At 42.0% G+C, this 17751-nt stretch overlaps 1 protein-coding gene across 1 annotated transcript; it reads right to left on the minus strand.

Moving 5' to 3' along the window:
- Positions 1-4114: 4114 nt before the first annotated feature.
- mafa (MAF bZIP transcription factor a) lies at positions 4115-14454 on the minus strand. The gene is made up of 2 exons (XM_071529074.1): positions 13124-14454; positions 4115-4142 (listed from the first exon to the last, which is right to left on the minus strand). The coding sequence occupies exons 1-2, from the start codon at positions 14086-14088 to the stop codon at positions 4115-4117; spliced, it is 993 nt and encodes a 330-aa protein (XP_071385175.1). The 5' UTR covers positions 14089-14454.
- Positions 14455-17751: the final 3297 nt, after the last annotated feature.

The following is a 17751-nucleotide window of genomic DNA, read 5'->3' on the forward strand; positions in this document are numbered from 1 at the left end:
GAGGGGAGGGAAAGTGACGTTGGGACCAGAGGCGAGGGGAAGGAAGCAAAGTTTGTATGGGAGGAGGAGAGTCATTTGGAGGATAGCGGGGCAGACAGAAGAGGAGGAGCTGTGTGTCACTCTAAAACGAGGGGTAGCGATAGAAAGAAAGACAAGTTTGACATTGGAGTATAAATAGAGAGGGAGGAGAGAGACAGGGAACACAGACAGTTTCCCTTGGAGTGAATGACTGTGGGATTGGCACAGAGGTGAAGGCAACATAGAAACCAATGATGATGTCTTTTTATTGTGATGTCCTTTTTTTTTTTAAGCTCATGCTTTGACTGCCTTTGCTAATGGCTAATGTGTGGATCCCTTGGTTTTAGAGACGTATATCGGCGATATGTCCACAATGATTGGGGTTCTTATTGCATTTATAAGTGGAGGGCAGAATGGCATCTGGTTTCCACTAACAGCCTATATGGGCAGGATGCTACTCTGAGGTGAATTGGGTAGGCACCGCAGCTGGACTACCAGCTCTAATAGACATGCATGCAATCCAGCAATGATTTTGCATTTGAGCGTGGTAGCCTTGTGATGATGAGGACTGAGAGACACACAATACAGAGCCGTTGTTCACTGTCCCGACATGGAGAACGTTAGTGTTTTACTACCTTTCCTTTCCCTGATGGGTGATGGTGGGCCTGCCCTCTCTCCAAAGCTTTCGCCCTTGCCGTGGCCCTGTCCCACGCTGCTCCACCTCCCCTACTGTCCACCACAGACCCAACAGTATCTCACACCCAGAGAAGGGCTGACTAAGCACTTACTGCTGAGCCTCTCTTCTCAGAGCTGGGGAGGAGCGCCATGCTGAGAACTCTGCCACAGGAAAATAATTAGCAAAATGGAGCTCTGCCCAAACACACTGGGCTAAATCTAGTACCACTTCACATACAAATGCAGCCATGAATCTTTCTTTCTTTTTTCTTTCTTTCTGTCTTTCTTTTTTCTTTCGTTCTGTCTTTCTTTCTTTCTTTCTTCCTTTCTTTTTTCCTTTCTTTCGTTCTTTCGTTCTTTCTTTCTTTCCTCGCTACCATAATGCACAAATGAGAGATGTGAGAGAGATGAGTTTTGTGCTAGAATGTGCTTTTTCAGCTGTACTGAGTTGCCTCCAATGAATGCCTGGGGCTACCGCTGTATGTATAGACTCTCCTGCAAAGAGCGGCAGCCAGCGGCTATACTTCGCAGTACCGGTCTGTGCCTGGTCTGAGCCGGTCCGGGCTGAGAAAGTTCTGCGCGGTGCGTGGCAGTGACGCATACAGTGCCCAGCTCGCTGTACATGGATATCTATATTTTTAACTTTAAAGTCAGACCACAGTGTCTTTGGTCACCGAGGCTAAATATAGTCCGCTCCTCCTGAGCAGTCTCCAGTTTCTCACTCCTTTCCGAGAGGCAGGTGGAGCGCGGAGGAAGGGGGGAAGGAGGGATAACACCCAGTCTTGAATAAATCATCCCTCGACTTTTGACCCATATGGAGCGGGAGGTTGTTTTTGTACCCCTCTGCCCCCCCCCCCCCCCCCCTTCTCTCCATGGCCTCTGCACCCCTCCTCTATCTCATTCATTTTCTCCTCCACATGACAGGTCAATCTGGATCGATTTCATCTGCCCTCGCCGACTGAGACCAACATCCTGGCACCCAGAAATAGAGCTCTCTGGGACAGAGGAGCCTCCGACCAAACGTTACCACGACCATGCAGCAGTGGGAAGGGGTGAGGATGAGAGGTGGGTGTTGCGTGCGTATATATACAGACACACACACACATATATACACAAAACCATTTACAGCACATCCACAAAACACCCTTTACAACATAGAAGTATACGAGGAAAGAAAACAGAAATTTGCACTACTAAAGGGAAGCTTGAGAACAAACAGCGTGTTGGTGATGGTGAGAAATGGATCCTTGTGACTAGATGTGTTGTGTGGGTGACACTGTTTCAGCCAGTCTGACCCAAACCACCCTGCCATCGCACAGCGGCAGCCGCACATTTACATAGCCATGGGTGGTGGTTGTCCCTACCTGTTACAGCGTGCTTCTGTGATCACACACACACACACACACACACACACACACACACACGTGCATACAAGCCTGCCCACTCTATATTTGCCCCCAACTCTCTCTCTCTCTCTCTCTCAGCCTCTTTCACACACTTCACAGTACACATACACACACCTGGCATTTTATCTTTGTCAGCACATTCTGGGTCCTGCTACTCCCCGCTGGGTTCTGAACTCCAGTCCCTCTTTGCCAGGCGAACCCCTGGGGTGCGCCTGTCTTCATAACATACACACCAGTCAGAGGTGAGACACATTGGCACTCTCACACCAACATTTACCTCTCTTTATCTCCCCGCCGACTAAAGCGTCTCACAGTGTAAATACATTCGTTGCCCGGACAAATCTTTCAGCTCTTTCAGCGGTGGGGTGGAGGCACGGTGACATAGTGTCCTGGCGGTGCCTATAGGCGGCCCAGGCCAGAGTCAGGACACTCTTTCCCCAGGCAAGGACACCGGGACCTGGCTCTCCGTCTCCATCACTCAGCCTGTCCTCCTGGAGCTACGTGGCCAGACTGCTCATCGCCCTCCCCCCCTCCTCATATGCATGGATTTGCATAAAACAAAGACACAGCTCTGACTGCATCGTCTGGCATGGTTGAAACCGCTAAGGACAGGATCGACCAGACCGCACCGCGTGCAGCCCCTCTAAGCTCGGCTGGCAGGTTGTCAGAGCGCAACGTCAGTGTAACACAGAGGCATGGCAAGCGAACGCAGATTTACGAGGCTGACTAAGATGGACACCCTCATGGTTTTCCACTTTCATTCGTTTAACATCCGTTCCCTTGGCATTGTTTATATTCTACACCCCTGAGCGGTGAGTAGAGGGCACCTAATTCACAGCGATGACGCGGGAGGAGAATAAGAGCACTTAAAACACTTCATCTAAAGATGATTTGTCCTTGTCTTCCCTGACGGCTTTTGTCCTGCTTCCCCTCCTGAAGTTAAGTGGAGCTGGAGCAAGGCCAGCTACTGATCCCATGCCCCACTTAGAAACAATCAAGGAAATAACACTGGATACAAATACACACACACACACACACACACATACACACACACACACAAACACAAACACACACGTCTTCTCCACTCCGGTGGGAAGTCATGAACACAAGCTCAGACCTACTCTCATTCTTACGAGTCATGACCGAGCCCGTCAATGGGGTTTGCTATGGAACAATCAGTGGAACCATTATAGGAACAATTGGCTTTGCAATATACATTTGCCCAGGTTCCCCTCTGTCTCTGTGCATTGATTTCAGAGCGTTGCAGGCTTGTTTTTCACTCTGCCTTCCCTGTTGTCCGAGACTCTCTGCTTTTTTTCTCCACAGTAAAGGCACAGAATCTGAACGTATAATTTGCATATGAAGTAGTGGCGACTGTCTGTTGGTACTGCAGTTGATCGAGGGAGACGGAAAACTTCTTGACGCTTCTGCATTTTTTTTTTTCACAGATTTAAATAAAGTGACAAAATGCAGAGATGTCAGAGTGGAGTTACGGTTCACGATGAGATGGAGAGAGACATTGTTCGAGGTGTTTTCTCTTCTACATATGAATAGTAAATGACTAAATATATTACATATCCATTATGGAACCCTCAGAAACATGTTCAATATATTATGATAATACACAATATATATAGAGACGGTATCTTCCATAGTTATTCCAAATTAGAGGTATCATATTAATGAATAATTAATGGTGAATTAATTGTGTAGTGCTATAATATGAAAATAGCAACAACAGGACCAGTTTAGCAATGATAATGCCTATTAATAATGATGATTAATTTATTATTATTATTATTATTATCATTATTATTATTATTATGTTCACTTGTGTTACAAATAAAGTAAGGTTGAAATAGCAGGGAAGACAAAGAGAAAGAGTGTGTGTGTGTGTGTGTGTGTGTGTGTGTGTGAGAGAGAGAGGGAGAGAGAGAGAGAGAGAGAGAGAGAGATATTAAGAAAGAAGATTTTTACCTCAGGGAGCCAAGGGCACAGAGGAGCGGGGCCTGAAATCACAGATGGAGGAATTTTCTGGATGACCTGAGAGGATAAATAACATTGGACAAAACACATATGAATGGATAAATGCATATAAAGGCAAATACACATGGTGTCTCTTTCTCTGTCTCTCTCCGTCTGTTACTCTCTATCGCTCTTTTCTTTACACACACATACCCACTCAGACACGCACATGCACACACATAGTGACACACAAACAGACACACACACACACACACACACACACAATCACATACAGTACACACACAGAAACAAGTAGATCCACTCTGAGAGTGAAGATTCTCTTGCACCTTGTCTGTCTGGTGAAATACATGTATCATAGAAAACATCTGATGCGGAGGGAAATGTAAAAATTTGCATGCAAATAGATTCTATGGGCAGAACCCATGCATCAAAACACTGTAACCACAAGAGACAAAATTAAAGTATCTAAGCATACAGTATGTTGTCATTGAGAAAAAGCAGAATACATGGTTTTAAACCATGTTTTTTATACCTAATCATTTCATCAAATGATGTGATTAATTTTCCTAAAAGGGAGAGAATTCACACTGCATAAAAATAAACAAAGTGCCGATATACAAACAAACAAAATCAAGAGGATGTCGATGTCTGTCTTCCCAGCTACTACACAAAAGCCACTCTCATAAGCCCTGGCCTCAAAACCCACACACACACACACACACACATATATACTGTACTGTATATATGTATATATAGAAACAGGTATGTAGGTCCAGGCAGGTCTGCATATGGTTAGTCACACACCCCACATACAGTGCTGAACAACACAAGTGAACACATTCAACCAAACAGATAAAGCATGAAAACAGTGATGTGTTCACATTGTTGAGACTGTAGGGAAGCCAGCCACACCCCTACTGTCATTAGCTTAGTCTGGACAGAGCATCAACAAAGGCCAAGCGAGAGGCTGAGGAACTGCAGAAGAAGAAAATGAAGAGGGATGCAAAGGGAGGGACAGACGTTACCTTGCTTGGTTGGGAGATCAATGACATTGAGGTGACGTGGTACTGGTGTGTGTGTGAATGTGTGTGTGTGTGTGTGTTTGACCAAAAACATGTTTGACAAAGGTCACATAAAATTAGTATAACCACACACCCGGTGCACGAATGCCAAGCAGAGTCCCTTTAAAACGCAGTGGAAAATGACAGTCGTGGAAATACTTTACCCTTACACTGCAGTGGAGGAAATCTTAAATTATTGGATTTTCAAATAAATGCCACATAACTCAGTTTTACAGAGCATATACAAACTGCAGGAAAACAGCAGTGATGCAGCCTGATGATGTTGGGACCACAGCAGAACATAAAGTCGTTGCATCTAAATCATACTGAGCGTAAAGTTTTATCAGAGTGATGCAGAGATCTTGCGTTCGAACGGAACTCAAACAGCCCCTTAACTGCGCTGAAAAAGGGAGAAGTTATGCTGAGAAAATAAAAAAAAGGCTTCTTCGGCACTAACAAATTCTAGAAGCATCGAGTTAAATCAAGATGTCAGTGGCGTGCTTCATGGACTGAGGTGCGTACCACCTGTTTGAGATGTGGAGCAGGAATCTGTGTCTTGATCCGTGTGATACATGGTGATACATTCATTCTCTTTCTTTCTCTACTGTCACCACCCAATTAAGTATATTGTAGGGGCTAAAAGAAGAAAAAAGAAAAGAAAAGAATCTCAATGTCATAAAGAACTTTGCTGAATGATGGTTACTATTGATCTCCACTTAATGATTGCATCCTCCTTGGATATGTGTATCATGTGCACTCCCATGTTGCAGCTCTATATTGTGCAAAGAGAAAGGCATATTTCAACTTATGAGGCTATTTAGACAGTAAATGTATTGATTCCAACAATGTTATTCTACAACTATGTCACATATTTATATTTGCTCTTATTTATGTATTTATTTATTTATTTGTTCATTTGTGTGTTTGTTTATTTATTTGTTGAAAATTGAAAAGCAGATGCCACTTTGCAAGAATACAATCTCTTAAACAGTTTTCTTACCCACTGCCACCTTTTGTGGAATGGGATTGGTGGGAGATGGTGTTGGATTCATTTAAGTCACAATCGCTTGCTTTGGGTCCATTTGCAGACATATAAAATTACCCCAGCAAGTCCCGACCAGCTCATTATCAACATAACCTGCAGCCAGACTCTCTCAAGGACAACTCTCTAATGACAACACCGCGCATATCCTCTAAATGTCTATTTGAAGCACTCTGTGACTTTCTGCCACCTAAAAATGGGTAAAATGAGCAAAGCATTCCTTGATAAAATAAGTATAACTTAACTGATCCCTGATGTCCATTTAATGGATGATGGAGAGAGCGTTACTGTACTTCTCATATACGGTGTAAGGTGAGAGATTGTGCTTTTTTGTCTCAGCATCCGCTGTGAATGTGGACAGGCTCGCTGCAGATGTGGCTGCCACCTGGTTGTGTTGAGACACCTGACTACTGCTCCCATTATCTCTCTGCTCCTCCTCTCTGCACATCCACCATGTCCTCTGTAAATGCGGCTGTTTTTCACAGCCAAACTCATAAATAAGAGTTCTTGAATTGTAAAATACATAGGAAATTTTTACATTATGAAATGTAGTCTATACACTAAAACAAAATTATGATATGCTTTTCATATTCAGAAAAGTGATCTCAATCGCTTAAAGACATTTGGGAGGCAACTTAACCCTCAACCTCCCCACCCACGCGACCCTGAAAAGGATTAAGTGGATAGAGAAAATGAATGAATGAATGAATGAATGAATGTATGAATGAATGAATGAATGTGCTTAACGTCATGTATCGTGTACTGATGAGAAATCAAATTTTAGAAATAACATAAGTATCACCTTCTATCAAGAACCTTCACTGTCCTATTTGTTATAAAGTTAAAAAATAAAATCTCACTAAAGTATAAACACAGGACTGACACTGAAGAAACGGACAGCCCAGTTTAGCACCTAGTTTGACTCGATGGGTGTTCATTGGGGGAAAAATGAATCATACTTCTGTGCCAGAGTTGGCAGATATTGAAGTGCTATTGGTTTTATTCTCATGCCTTTGCAACACCCACAAATTGATCCTTGAACGAAGATGTGGCTGTGAGAATAAAACCAGCGGCCCTACAATGCCCATCAACTCCCTGTTTTTGAACATGACCCTGTATTGTGATTAGTTAACCTAATACATATGCCGTCTTGTTGCCGTTTCTTTCTTTTTTTGCCTTTATTCCCACTTGACAATGGCTCCAGCCTGTCTCTGTTCAGCCAAATGGGATCAACAGAGAAAAATGTCTGGCAATGTGCGACTAAACACATCGGGCCCAAGTGCCATTTCTTCCCTATTCCACAAGTCTTAAGAATGAATTTCACACTTCAGTATATGCAAGTATATTAACATGTTTTGTATACTTAAACCTATACTAAACCTATAGTTAAACCTAGAATATTTATCCATCTACTCTGTTACAAGTCATATTATGCACACTACCTAATAATACAACTCTCTCACACACACATACACACACACAAATCAGACACTCACACACGAGACACACATCTACTGTATGTTGAGTTTGCCTTAACAATTCAATTAGACTTTCTTTAAACCTGCAGTAATTCACTTATGTTACAAAAAAGTATGCTGTGCGAGTGTTACTCTCTAAGACAATGAAGAAATACAGGAAATGGGTGTACAATTGGCAGTGAGCACACTTGAATTTACTGTGTACCGTAGCATGTCGGATGTACATGTACATCTCATTCAGTGGGCTCTGGGCAGAGGAAATGAGCATGAGCTCCCCAGGGCAAGGATTACTCTAACGACTTTGAGAGCAGCCTTGTGCGCTGTAACTTTTGACCTCTACTCTTCTTCCAAAAGGGGACAGACAGACACACGTGTCCAAACACACACTCACATACTCACACACACACACACACACACACACCTACACATACAAGCACACATATCTGCGCAGGCACTAATTGAGCTCACACACAGGACGGTGCAAGTTAAAAGATGCAGAGGCACACACAAACAGCAGCACCCCAGATCCTGTCAGGCCCCCGGCACCCATCAGAGGCCTGGAGGAATCAGGACCCCCAACCATCCTTTATTTTGGGATCTGTCACCTGGCTTGCTGCTCCTTGAGTGAGCATCGCACTGCATCCTGCTCTGTCAACCAGCATAGCGCAACGCTCCATATGAGTGCATCGCTGGAAGATGGATAGATTTATTACTTACATAACCGCTGTACACTGCTGCCACTGATATGAGGGGGGAACATCTTTCGCAAATTAAATCTGTCTTCACGCAAATGTCATTTAGCTTGGTGACTCAAGTATTTGATTTAATCAAATATAAATGACAAAATGCAAATACAATGTTAGAATATCGTCCTGTGAAACAAAGGGCTGAGGCAAAACCATGCAGAGCCAGTTAACGTGGGTGTGTGTGTGTGTGTGCACAGTGCATGTGGTGTATGTGTGTGTGTCTGCGTGGTGTGTGTGCGTTCTCAGTTCTAGTAAATGGACATTAGAGGTCTAACTGATCTATCCCAATAAGGAAACAATCTGAGTAAACAGGCTAAAGACCCTAACAGAGCGGTCTCACACTGAAACAGAATTCTCATTCTTTACATACCACTGAAAACACATCAAAAAACCCAAGCATACAAATGCATGGTGTTTAAGGAACAAAAGCATAACTCCAAAGGAAAGAAAAAATAATGTTCTCTTTGAATTGGCAAGTAGAGAAACCTGTTCTTTAAAGGGGTATAAAAGCAAACAATTATCCTTCCTGAAGCCATTCAATACATTTTTGTGGCTAATATGAAATATCAAAAGATGGCAGCTCTATTGCTTAGATCAAAAGGATGTAATTAGATAAATTGAGGAAGAAGGAGAGCGGCTTGGCTGTAAATTGCATGGTGTGTGCATGCTAAGACCCAACACTGGCACAGCTGCACGGAGCTGCACTCACGATTTATCATCTCTACATCGCAGGAGCCAGTGGCCCGCACCACTATTAATCATCAGCAAAATCATTTAATTCAGCCCAAGCCCGACTATTGTCTCAGTCTCTCCCCTCGCTCTGGGCAAATCAGCCACCACAGCAGCAGCACGCACCTCAGAGGAAATCACACAAAACAGAGCGGGATACAACTGTTGGGTTAAGACTGGCTCTCTGACGAACTGGGTAGCAAATCATCACTGGCAGATGGTGGAGAAGACGGCTTTTTGTAAATTTAACTCGTGTGCAATTTATACCTATAAAGATCACTATTCATAGTCTAGAATGATAGGCTATGATCGCTTACTGCTTTGTAACATACTGACAATGTGGTTAATTTCTGTGAAGATAGCCTTTCGTGTATATCCTCTGCTGTGTATGTGTGTGTGTGTGTGTGTGTGTGTGTGTGTGCACAGACATGCACACACAAACTATGGCAAAGGGACAAAAATCTTTGAGGGTGCTGACAAATTCAGACAGAACCTGTCAGACAGAATCTCAAAAACTTTAACATTTATACAAAGTGTATTTTGGCACATTCATCTTCCTGTTTCAGCAAACAAATTGTTCTGGAACACTGAAACAAGATGCCCACAGATTCTTCACTGTCCCAGAAGTTCACAGAACTTTTCCTCTTGTTCATCAAAAAAGGGGCATCTTCAGTTAATGCACCGATATGGTTTAAAAAGTTACGCTGAAAGAAGTCAAAAGGATGTCACTAAATACCAGCTGAATAGCGATCTTGGATGTAGCAGCGCTGAGCCTCCTCTGCCCACCGCAGCGGCTGACTTATATTGGCACCTTCTCCAACGCCCCCTCACATGCCTGACGTGACTGTGCCCTCGTTGCACCCCCTGTCCCAGAGCATGGTCTGTTCTAGGTCAACCTCCAGGCCTTCTGACAAACACCATAAAGTAGGGTGAAACTGGGGAAGCCTAATACTGACATGCAAATGACAGAAGGCACACATAGTGTCAGAAAAACATACTGACAGACAGACACAGACAGACACACACACACACACACACACACGCATCAGCAGACAATATGACAAGGGTAAAAAGGAGGGCACAAATGTGCATAACCACAGAAGAATGCACACACACTTAATACATATGTGTGCGCATCATGTAAATACAGATATGTTCACACACTGTCACTCATACAAACATACCATTCATACATGTATGCAACAAGTTCACAGACCTGCATCGCAGACACACGCACACACACACACACACACACACACACACACAACTTATCACAGTTCAAATTTTACAGTAAAAATTAAAAAAGACAAATTCTAACACATGGAATATCATCATATTTTGCATGCATGGTCAAAAGTGAGGATGTGATGCATGCACCCAAGTATTTTATACAGACTGTGATTTTGTGATCATAAAGATGATTGACAATGGAAATGAATATGAAATAATAATAAAAATAAAAATATTACCCTACTGCACGACAACAAATTAACTGTGTCAGTCTAAGTTTTAGAGTCATTAATGGCATGTTCTGAAAATGACTTTTGTTTCACAGTGAACTTAAGATTTGAAGAAAAAAATGTAACATGTATCAGGCAATAGCCTGATATAAGATGACTGTTGAAAAAAATGTAGGCCACTGTATTGCTTAATCTATTTTTGTGGTTTCAGCACCTCATGTAACATCGGGCGTGGAGGCTATCTCAACATTTTTACGTGCAGCACTTTATGTTATGAGTCAAAAATGGATAAAGTGTCTTCATCTCAATTGCTTTGCTATTTTACTTTTTTTGTTTTGGGTTATATTTTAAATAACTGTTAAAAACCTGTATCCGTTTCGGTCCTGAATGGCTCGTTATTTAACTGGGCTACTGTTATTTAAACATAGATAAAACGGCAATAACAGCTGCTGTGAACAGACATTGATAAAAGTAAATGTATTGCAGTAAGCTCCATCATGTTTCGACCCCCTCTTCTACTTTCAACATTATAATTCAATCACAGCAAAAATGATGTGGACAAGTCAAGAGAAAACTAAGAAACTTATTGAAGACAATTACATACATTTATTGCATATCATTTAATTGTATGAAATGAAAAAACGAGCACATATGAACATCACATATGGTTAGTGAGTGAAATAATTTTGCACAGCAAAATATATATATATTTATATATATATAGATGAAAGATTAATTAACATATTTTAAAGATTTATTGGCGAATGATACTCCCTCATTTTGTACAAGCAGGGTGTCAATCCCTGACCGTCTAACAATGTCCAGACATTATTGATTATAATATTGTTATTGCTTTGCATATATTGAGTTCGTTTGAGACAAAACAATCTAGTCTTGCCTGAATTGATAATAAAAATATCAAAATGTTACGATTACGTCGTAACAAAATGCCAAACGTATCTGCTTGAGTTGTAGAGAATATAGTTTTCATTAAGTTCTAGATGTTTACAGGCGAGACTTTTAGTGCATTTCAGTCCAAAATACTTCAGTTCGTTCAAGAAATACATTTCCAAAAGCATGGCAATTTAATTTGACTTCGGCTAACAGAATTTTCTTCTCCAGTAATACTTTGTTTTTGAAATACTATAATGAAATGTTTGGCGAAGACCAATAGCCTACTATAGCTGTCAAACTTCTGTTTGAGGCACATGCTGCAAAAGCGCTGTTTATGCACTACACAATACTGCTCATTGTATAAATTGGAGCCGTGCCAATTTCTCGGAACCAATGCCAGAAACCACTTTTGTGTAGGAATCTCATTAATTATCCTCGTAATCTATATGCATCTAAGATCAACCTGTAGCACATGTTATCTTCCACAACTTACATATTATAAAACTTTGCACTTAAATTACGCTTAAAAATTCATTCAAAAGTTGTCAAATGCACATGTCTGGAGTATCTTTTAAATAAACAGTACGCTTAAAGCAACAGACTAAGCTTCCAGGAAAGGGATTGGTGATTCCTTAATAGTTGAGGTCTTTTCTTGCCCCTCGCACCAGGATCCCCGCCGATCAACTTCCATCAGGAATGCATTAGTGCATTCACTGTAGCCTAATGACAGCCGATGGTGGTGCACTTCAACACAGTTGAAATGCACTTGTATAGATTACAAGGGGTGGGAAGTCCTGTCACTTTTTTGTTGCTGTCCCAAAAAAGTGATGAGGCCATAAATGAAGTATGAATGCCATGCTGGAGTCATCCGACAAAAGGACATCTTCAAGCACAAAAAAGAAAACCATACATGTCCAGCATGCAGGGCAGTTCAATAACATATCTCTTTTAAAAACAATGAATATTGTTTCTAATGAATATAGTCTTTTTGTTGCTCAACACAATAGCAAGCAAACGCATGAGATGAGGTGGCGTCAAACGGCAGGCTCGCAGTCCTCCAAGTTTGGCAGACAAAAAAGAAAAGGGAAAAGACCAAAAAACATATTGTCGATGGATGCAGTTTTGACAGGTATCTGTACACTGAATTAAAAGTAAAATGATGAAAAAGGGCAAGTTGATGAACTTCAAAGGAGTATACTTAGTGCTTGCATGCACACTTCGTATACCGCAGCATAAAGTTGTATCAACTTTCAAAAATCATAGTTTACTCAAACACTGCAAATCTAATGAACAACGATGAAAAAAAATCTTGACAAACAGGCTATGCATAATATATTGAGTATGGTAGCAAAAAGTAGATGAAAGTTTTCAGAATATGCCTCTCCAAAATGAAAAACACGGATGACAAGCCCTCGAAATCTAAAAACAGTCGACAGACTTGAGCAAACCTTGGTTTTCAAAAAAAGGTATAAAATAAAAACAAAAATCAAAAAGTTGACAAATTAGTTCTTGGTCTAGAAGGCATATGCGCCAAAAGAAAAAAAAATGTTTCATAATGAAAACGTTTTTAAGCGGGGGGGTGAGTAACTCATCTGATATTCTTTTTTCACGATAATGTCGAGACTCACATGAAAAACTCCGGGGATGAAGGGTTGTTGTCACTGCTGGATCCATTTTCTCTGAAGCCGTTGCTGATGAGCTTCTCATACTTTTCTTTGTACGCGTCCCTCTCCCGGACCAGCCTGGAGATCTCCTGCTTTAGGTGGTCGACCTGCTGGATGAGTTGCGTCTTCTCTCCCTCCAGGACGTGCCGCTGCTGGACCCGCTTGTACCGGCAGGATTGAGCATAGCCTCTGTTCTTTAGGGTCCTCCTCTTCTGTTTCAATCTGATCACTTCTTCCTTGCTGACCCCCCGTAGCTGCCGGTTGAGCTCCCGCACCGACATGGTTACCAGCTGCTCGTCTGAAAATCGGTCATCCAAATGCATGTGTGGGTGATTTGCAACCGAATTGCCGTTGGACTGGATGCCTGCTGCCTGGTGGTGGCTGCTGCTGTGGTGGTGATGGTGGTGGTGGTGTGGCCCCCCGTTCTGGGCTGCTGCGGCAGCGATAACTGCCGACACCACGGCCGCGGCGGACCCCATCTCTTCCCCGGCCACGGTGCCTCCTGCTCCGGCTGCGCCAGCAAACTGCTGCCCTCTGGCATAGCCATCGAAAGACTGGAGCTGGTGACTGCTGTTGATCAGCGCCTCGACTGCGTCTTCGGGGCTGAAGCCCAGCGCCTCTGGATTCAACTGCTGTTGATAACCGGACATCCAGTAGAAATCCTCCAAGTGTGCCTTCTGCTCGCTCCCCGAGCCCGGACTGGGCGCCGAGAAGCTTGGGGAAGGGGGCACCGAGCTGCAAGGCGTGCTCATCGGGGTGGAAGACAAGGATCCCCCGGCGATAAGGCGACTGCACTGGCTGATGTTGCGATCGGGCTCCACCGGCTCCTTTTTCACTTCAAACTTCATCAGATCGAAGTCATTAACATATTCCATGGCCAGGGGACTGGTGGGCAGGTCGGAGTTGCTCATTGCCAGCTCTGATGCCATCCTCTTGCTGCTGACAGTCCTCCAAATGGGGTGAAGAGCAGCTGTCAAACTGGGTTGGTTGGGAAGGACGTGAGCCAGTTTGATTTTTTTAAGCGTTTGTCTTGAAACTGAAAAATTAGGTTTTCAGCGTCCTTTTTGCAGCGACGGACTTGCAGACGTGTATGAGTAGTTTTTCTTTGTAGAGTCTATTGCACAGACACACCAGTGCCGTGCACACGAGTAGCGGAGTCCTTTTTCAGCATGTGAAATTCGGCGGCTTTGTATTTCAAACATTTAACACTTTACGGTTTCTTCATGAATACATTGCGCAAGCGGAGAGGGAGAAATGCCGAAGGTAAGGGGCTAAATGTAGCCTCGCACGTAAAATGCCGCTGACTGGTGGGGCGATTTTTTAGAGGGATCACACAGCAGATGAGTTTAAAAGCATTGCAGAGTTTTATAGCTGCCCTGACGTCAGGCTGGAAATGGGAATTGACTCGGACGAAGAGCCAATGGGCTCGCGCACTCTGAGAGCTAATTAACATATTAGTACAGAAACAAAACTTTTCTCAACTGTCAAAGGCTATCAGCTGACTGTCAGCTGGGACACAGCCTCTTAACTCTTTGGCTACTATGACTATAATTTTAATCACCGTTACTGTGTAGCCCAATTGTTTATTTCAGTTTAATTTTATTTCAGTGCACGCAACTGAAGCATGAATTTTAAATTCATTATCAGTGTGAGCTTGCATACAGAACTTCAAAACGCATGAAATCTATTATGTTTTATTCGGGCTGCGCGTTTATATATGGTAAATATTTTCTAAAGGATATACATTAATGAATGTTTAATATTTTTGTTAACACATCTACAAAGCATGCCATGCCCGATCATGCTTCTAAATAAATTCGACAGGCTGTATTCCGAGCATTTAACAGTTTGCCGATACACTTTCCTTAGTAGTTTTATCTAATTATTGTTATTTTTAATGCAGCATAATTAATTTTGTTCGAATCTCTGAGAGGAATCAGTCAACCTACTTAATGACAATATTTCAAATTTATATTATTTCATAGAATTAATAACTATCTAAAACACAGGTGACTATACTCATATGATTTTGAATGGTAACTTCAGAGAAATTTGACAAAAGATTTGAAAGGAGGATTGGAGAGAGTGGTCATACCTTTGCGCACCATTCTAAAACTCAACAGTGCCACCTTTTGGATACATTAACGCATGGGTTTATCCACATAGGGAGCACCTTTTAAAGATTTACACATTCAAACACTATTCTTTTACTACAAACTCAGAACATTAAATAGAATAAGCCATTTTAACAAAAAACAAAAAACAAAACTGAAGGCTGAAAAAGGAAGCCAAGCAGTTACATTTTCCAAAACAAACACATTAACTGTATCTTTCAGTCTACTCTCATTACTTCATTAAGGAAAACAGACCCACATGCTCCCTTGTGAATTTCATATAAATTATGTAAGAAAGTGAAATTTACAAATTGTTTGGAAGAAGTTATGTTGTTATATCATGATCCCCTCCATATAAATCAGGCTGAAGTGAATGCCAGTGAACCGAGTGTTCCATCCAAACTGATATTATGTCCCACAGCCATAAAATCACTTTATCTAAGCAATAGTCCCAGCCTTGCAGCACAGTCATAGATTAAACCACTCGTGTACATTGTACTTTATCTCAGTTCAGAGTTCTTCTACTTTTAATTGACTCATGTGCAACAGTGCCATGAGGCAGTGTGGAGACTCCTGCTTCATATCTATGTCCACGCAGCTATCCACATGAATCATTTGAATCATTTGTCAACACGGTAAAGGATGTGTGTTCAACTAAATATCGGTCACTTTTTATTCAACCGGATGATGCAGGGAGCCTTGTAATGCATTGGATAAATATTTATTTAATCCATTTACTGAATAGACAGCGTAGTTCACTGTGGGTGTGACATAGGAAATATTGGCACATGCAATTTTATTAAACTGGCTTTCAGTGTAACTTATGACAAAGCCCCTGATGAAGAACTAATACACATCCAGACAATCAATTTCTATGTGTTAACCTGGACTCACCTACAAGGAGGACATTATTTACTTAGCATATGATGTATATCCTCAAGTATGACAATTCCCCGCCGTGTCCCCATGGCAAAATGCAATTAACTGATTACACACAGCAGTTTACTTATGAAATAATAATGCAATTTGTTTAGGAAAAGAGTGACGTAAGCTTTACTAAGGCCTGATCACTCTGGCTAGTCAGAGTGTTGATTTCTTCTGCGGCCTCTTTTGACATGGTGCTGACAAATAGTCATTTCTTTCCTGTGACAAAAGCCTATAATCATAGTCTCTCTGTCTCTCTCTCCAAGCCTATGATCTCATCATTGCGACGCGGTGTATTTTTAGATTCCTGGGTGCACACTATGTAATGATAGGCCAAATCAGTCACGTCCCAGCTGCCAAACACTGTGGAAGATGATCCCGACAATCAGCCTGATGTTTTTATAACCATTCAGTGAGTTCAACACTTCCCTATGGCCGCCCAGCACTGTAGGTCAGACTGTCTTTCATTTCCTCTGCTTTTAATGGAGAGGAAACTCTCTCTCTCTCTCTCTCTCTCTCTCTCTCTTTGGTATTTATAGAAATTGACAATATTTTCAGAAATTGCCAAAGCAAGATATGCAACAAGGTGTGTCTGTGTGTGTGTGTGTGTGTGTGTAATGAACATACAGAAACACACACATTACAGCGAGTGCGCAAACATACTGACAAGAAATTGGAGTTGAAATATTTAACTTTTAAGTTTTAAAATAATTAATAAAAAAAGCCTTTTCATGTTACTGTAACCAAAAGTATTGTCAGTGTAACCACAATCAGAAGTAAGGTGAGCAGTCTGTTTATGAGAGACTCAATGGCAGAGCTAACAAAATACACATCAGTAGTAGCAGATACTGAGTATTCTAGTAAGCAGGTACATGGATGCATGTGTTTGCAAGTTAATAAAATAGGCTTGGATTCATATTGTTTCTGTGGCTCAAACAAAACTCAAATAGAATCCTATTGTTTCTATTTCCATTCTGTTGCCTTGTCATCTGTTTGGGCTTACCTGTTCATAGGAAGGCACAGCAGTGGTCTATTCCCTGGGGTACGGCCACAGCAGAGCGAGACTAATACACAAACGAAGGGAGAGCTCATTAGTCATGACAGAAGAAAGTGGCGGACCTAATTTAGCTGCTTTTGTGCCTTTGAAGTTATTGATGATGCAGAGCTGAGAGAGATCTACATGGAGAGGATAGGGCCGCTGTGAAGAGACCTTATCAAACCAGGAAGGAAGAAGTCCATAAGCCTAAATGATGAAGTGGAAGAGCAAGAGAGCTTCTGGGAAAGATGTAAAATTTGACTATATCATTTAAAGGGTCACTCCCATTTTTTGATTTTTGTCCAACTTATTATGCCGAGGTAATTCTTAAACCATAGGGACCGCATGAAACCATTTGGTACCAGACTACAAACACCTAGGATAATGTGACTGTTACAGCACTGGGGCGAATGTGGCAGGATTGTGTTAATTGCAGATTATGTCCTATTAGCTTTAGAGGCCTCAGCAATCCAAATTCTGAATATGGTTAGTCTGAAAATGTGTATTGCACAGAAATG

Source organism: Centroberyx affinis, unplaced genomic scaffold (genome assembly GCF_046629955.1).
Source record: "Centroberyx affinis isolate AG114_WGS23_722 - 3 ecotype Tasmania unplaced genomic scaffold, CSIRO-AGI_Caff_v1 ptg000123l_1, whole genome shotgun sequence".
In the NCBI taxonomy this organism is placed as follows: domain Eukaryota; kingdom Metazoa; phylum Chordata; class Actinopteri; order Beryciformes; family Berycidae; genus Centroberyx; species Centroberyx affinis.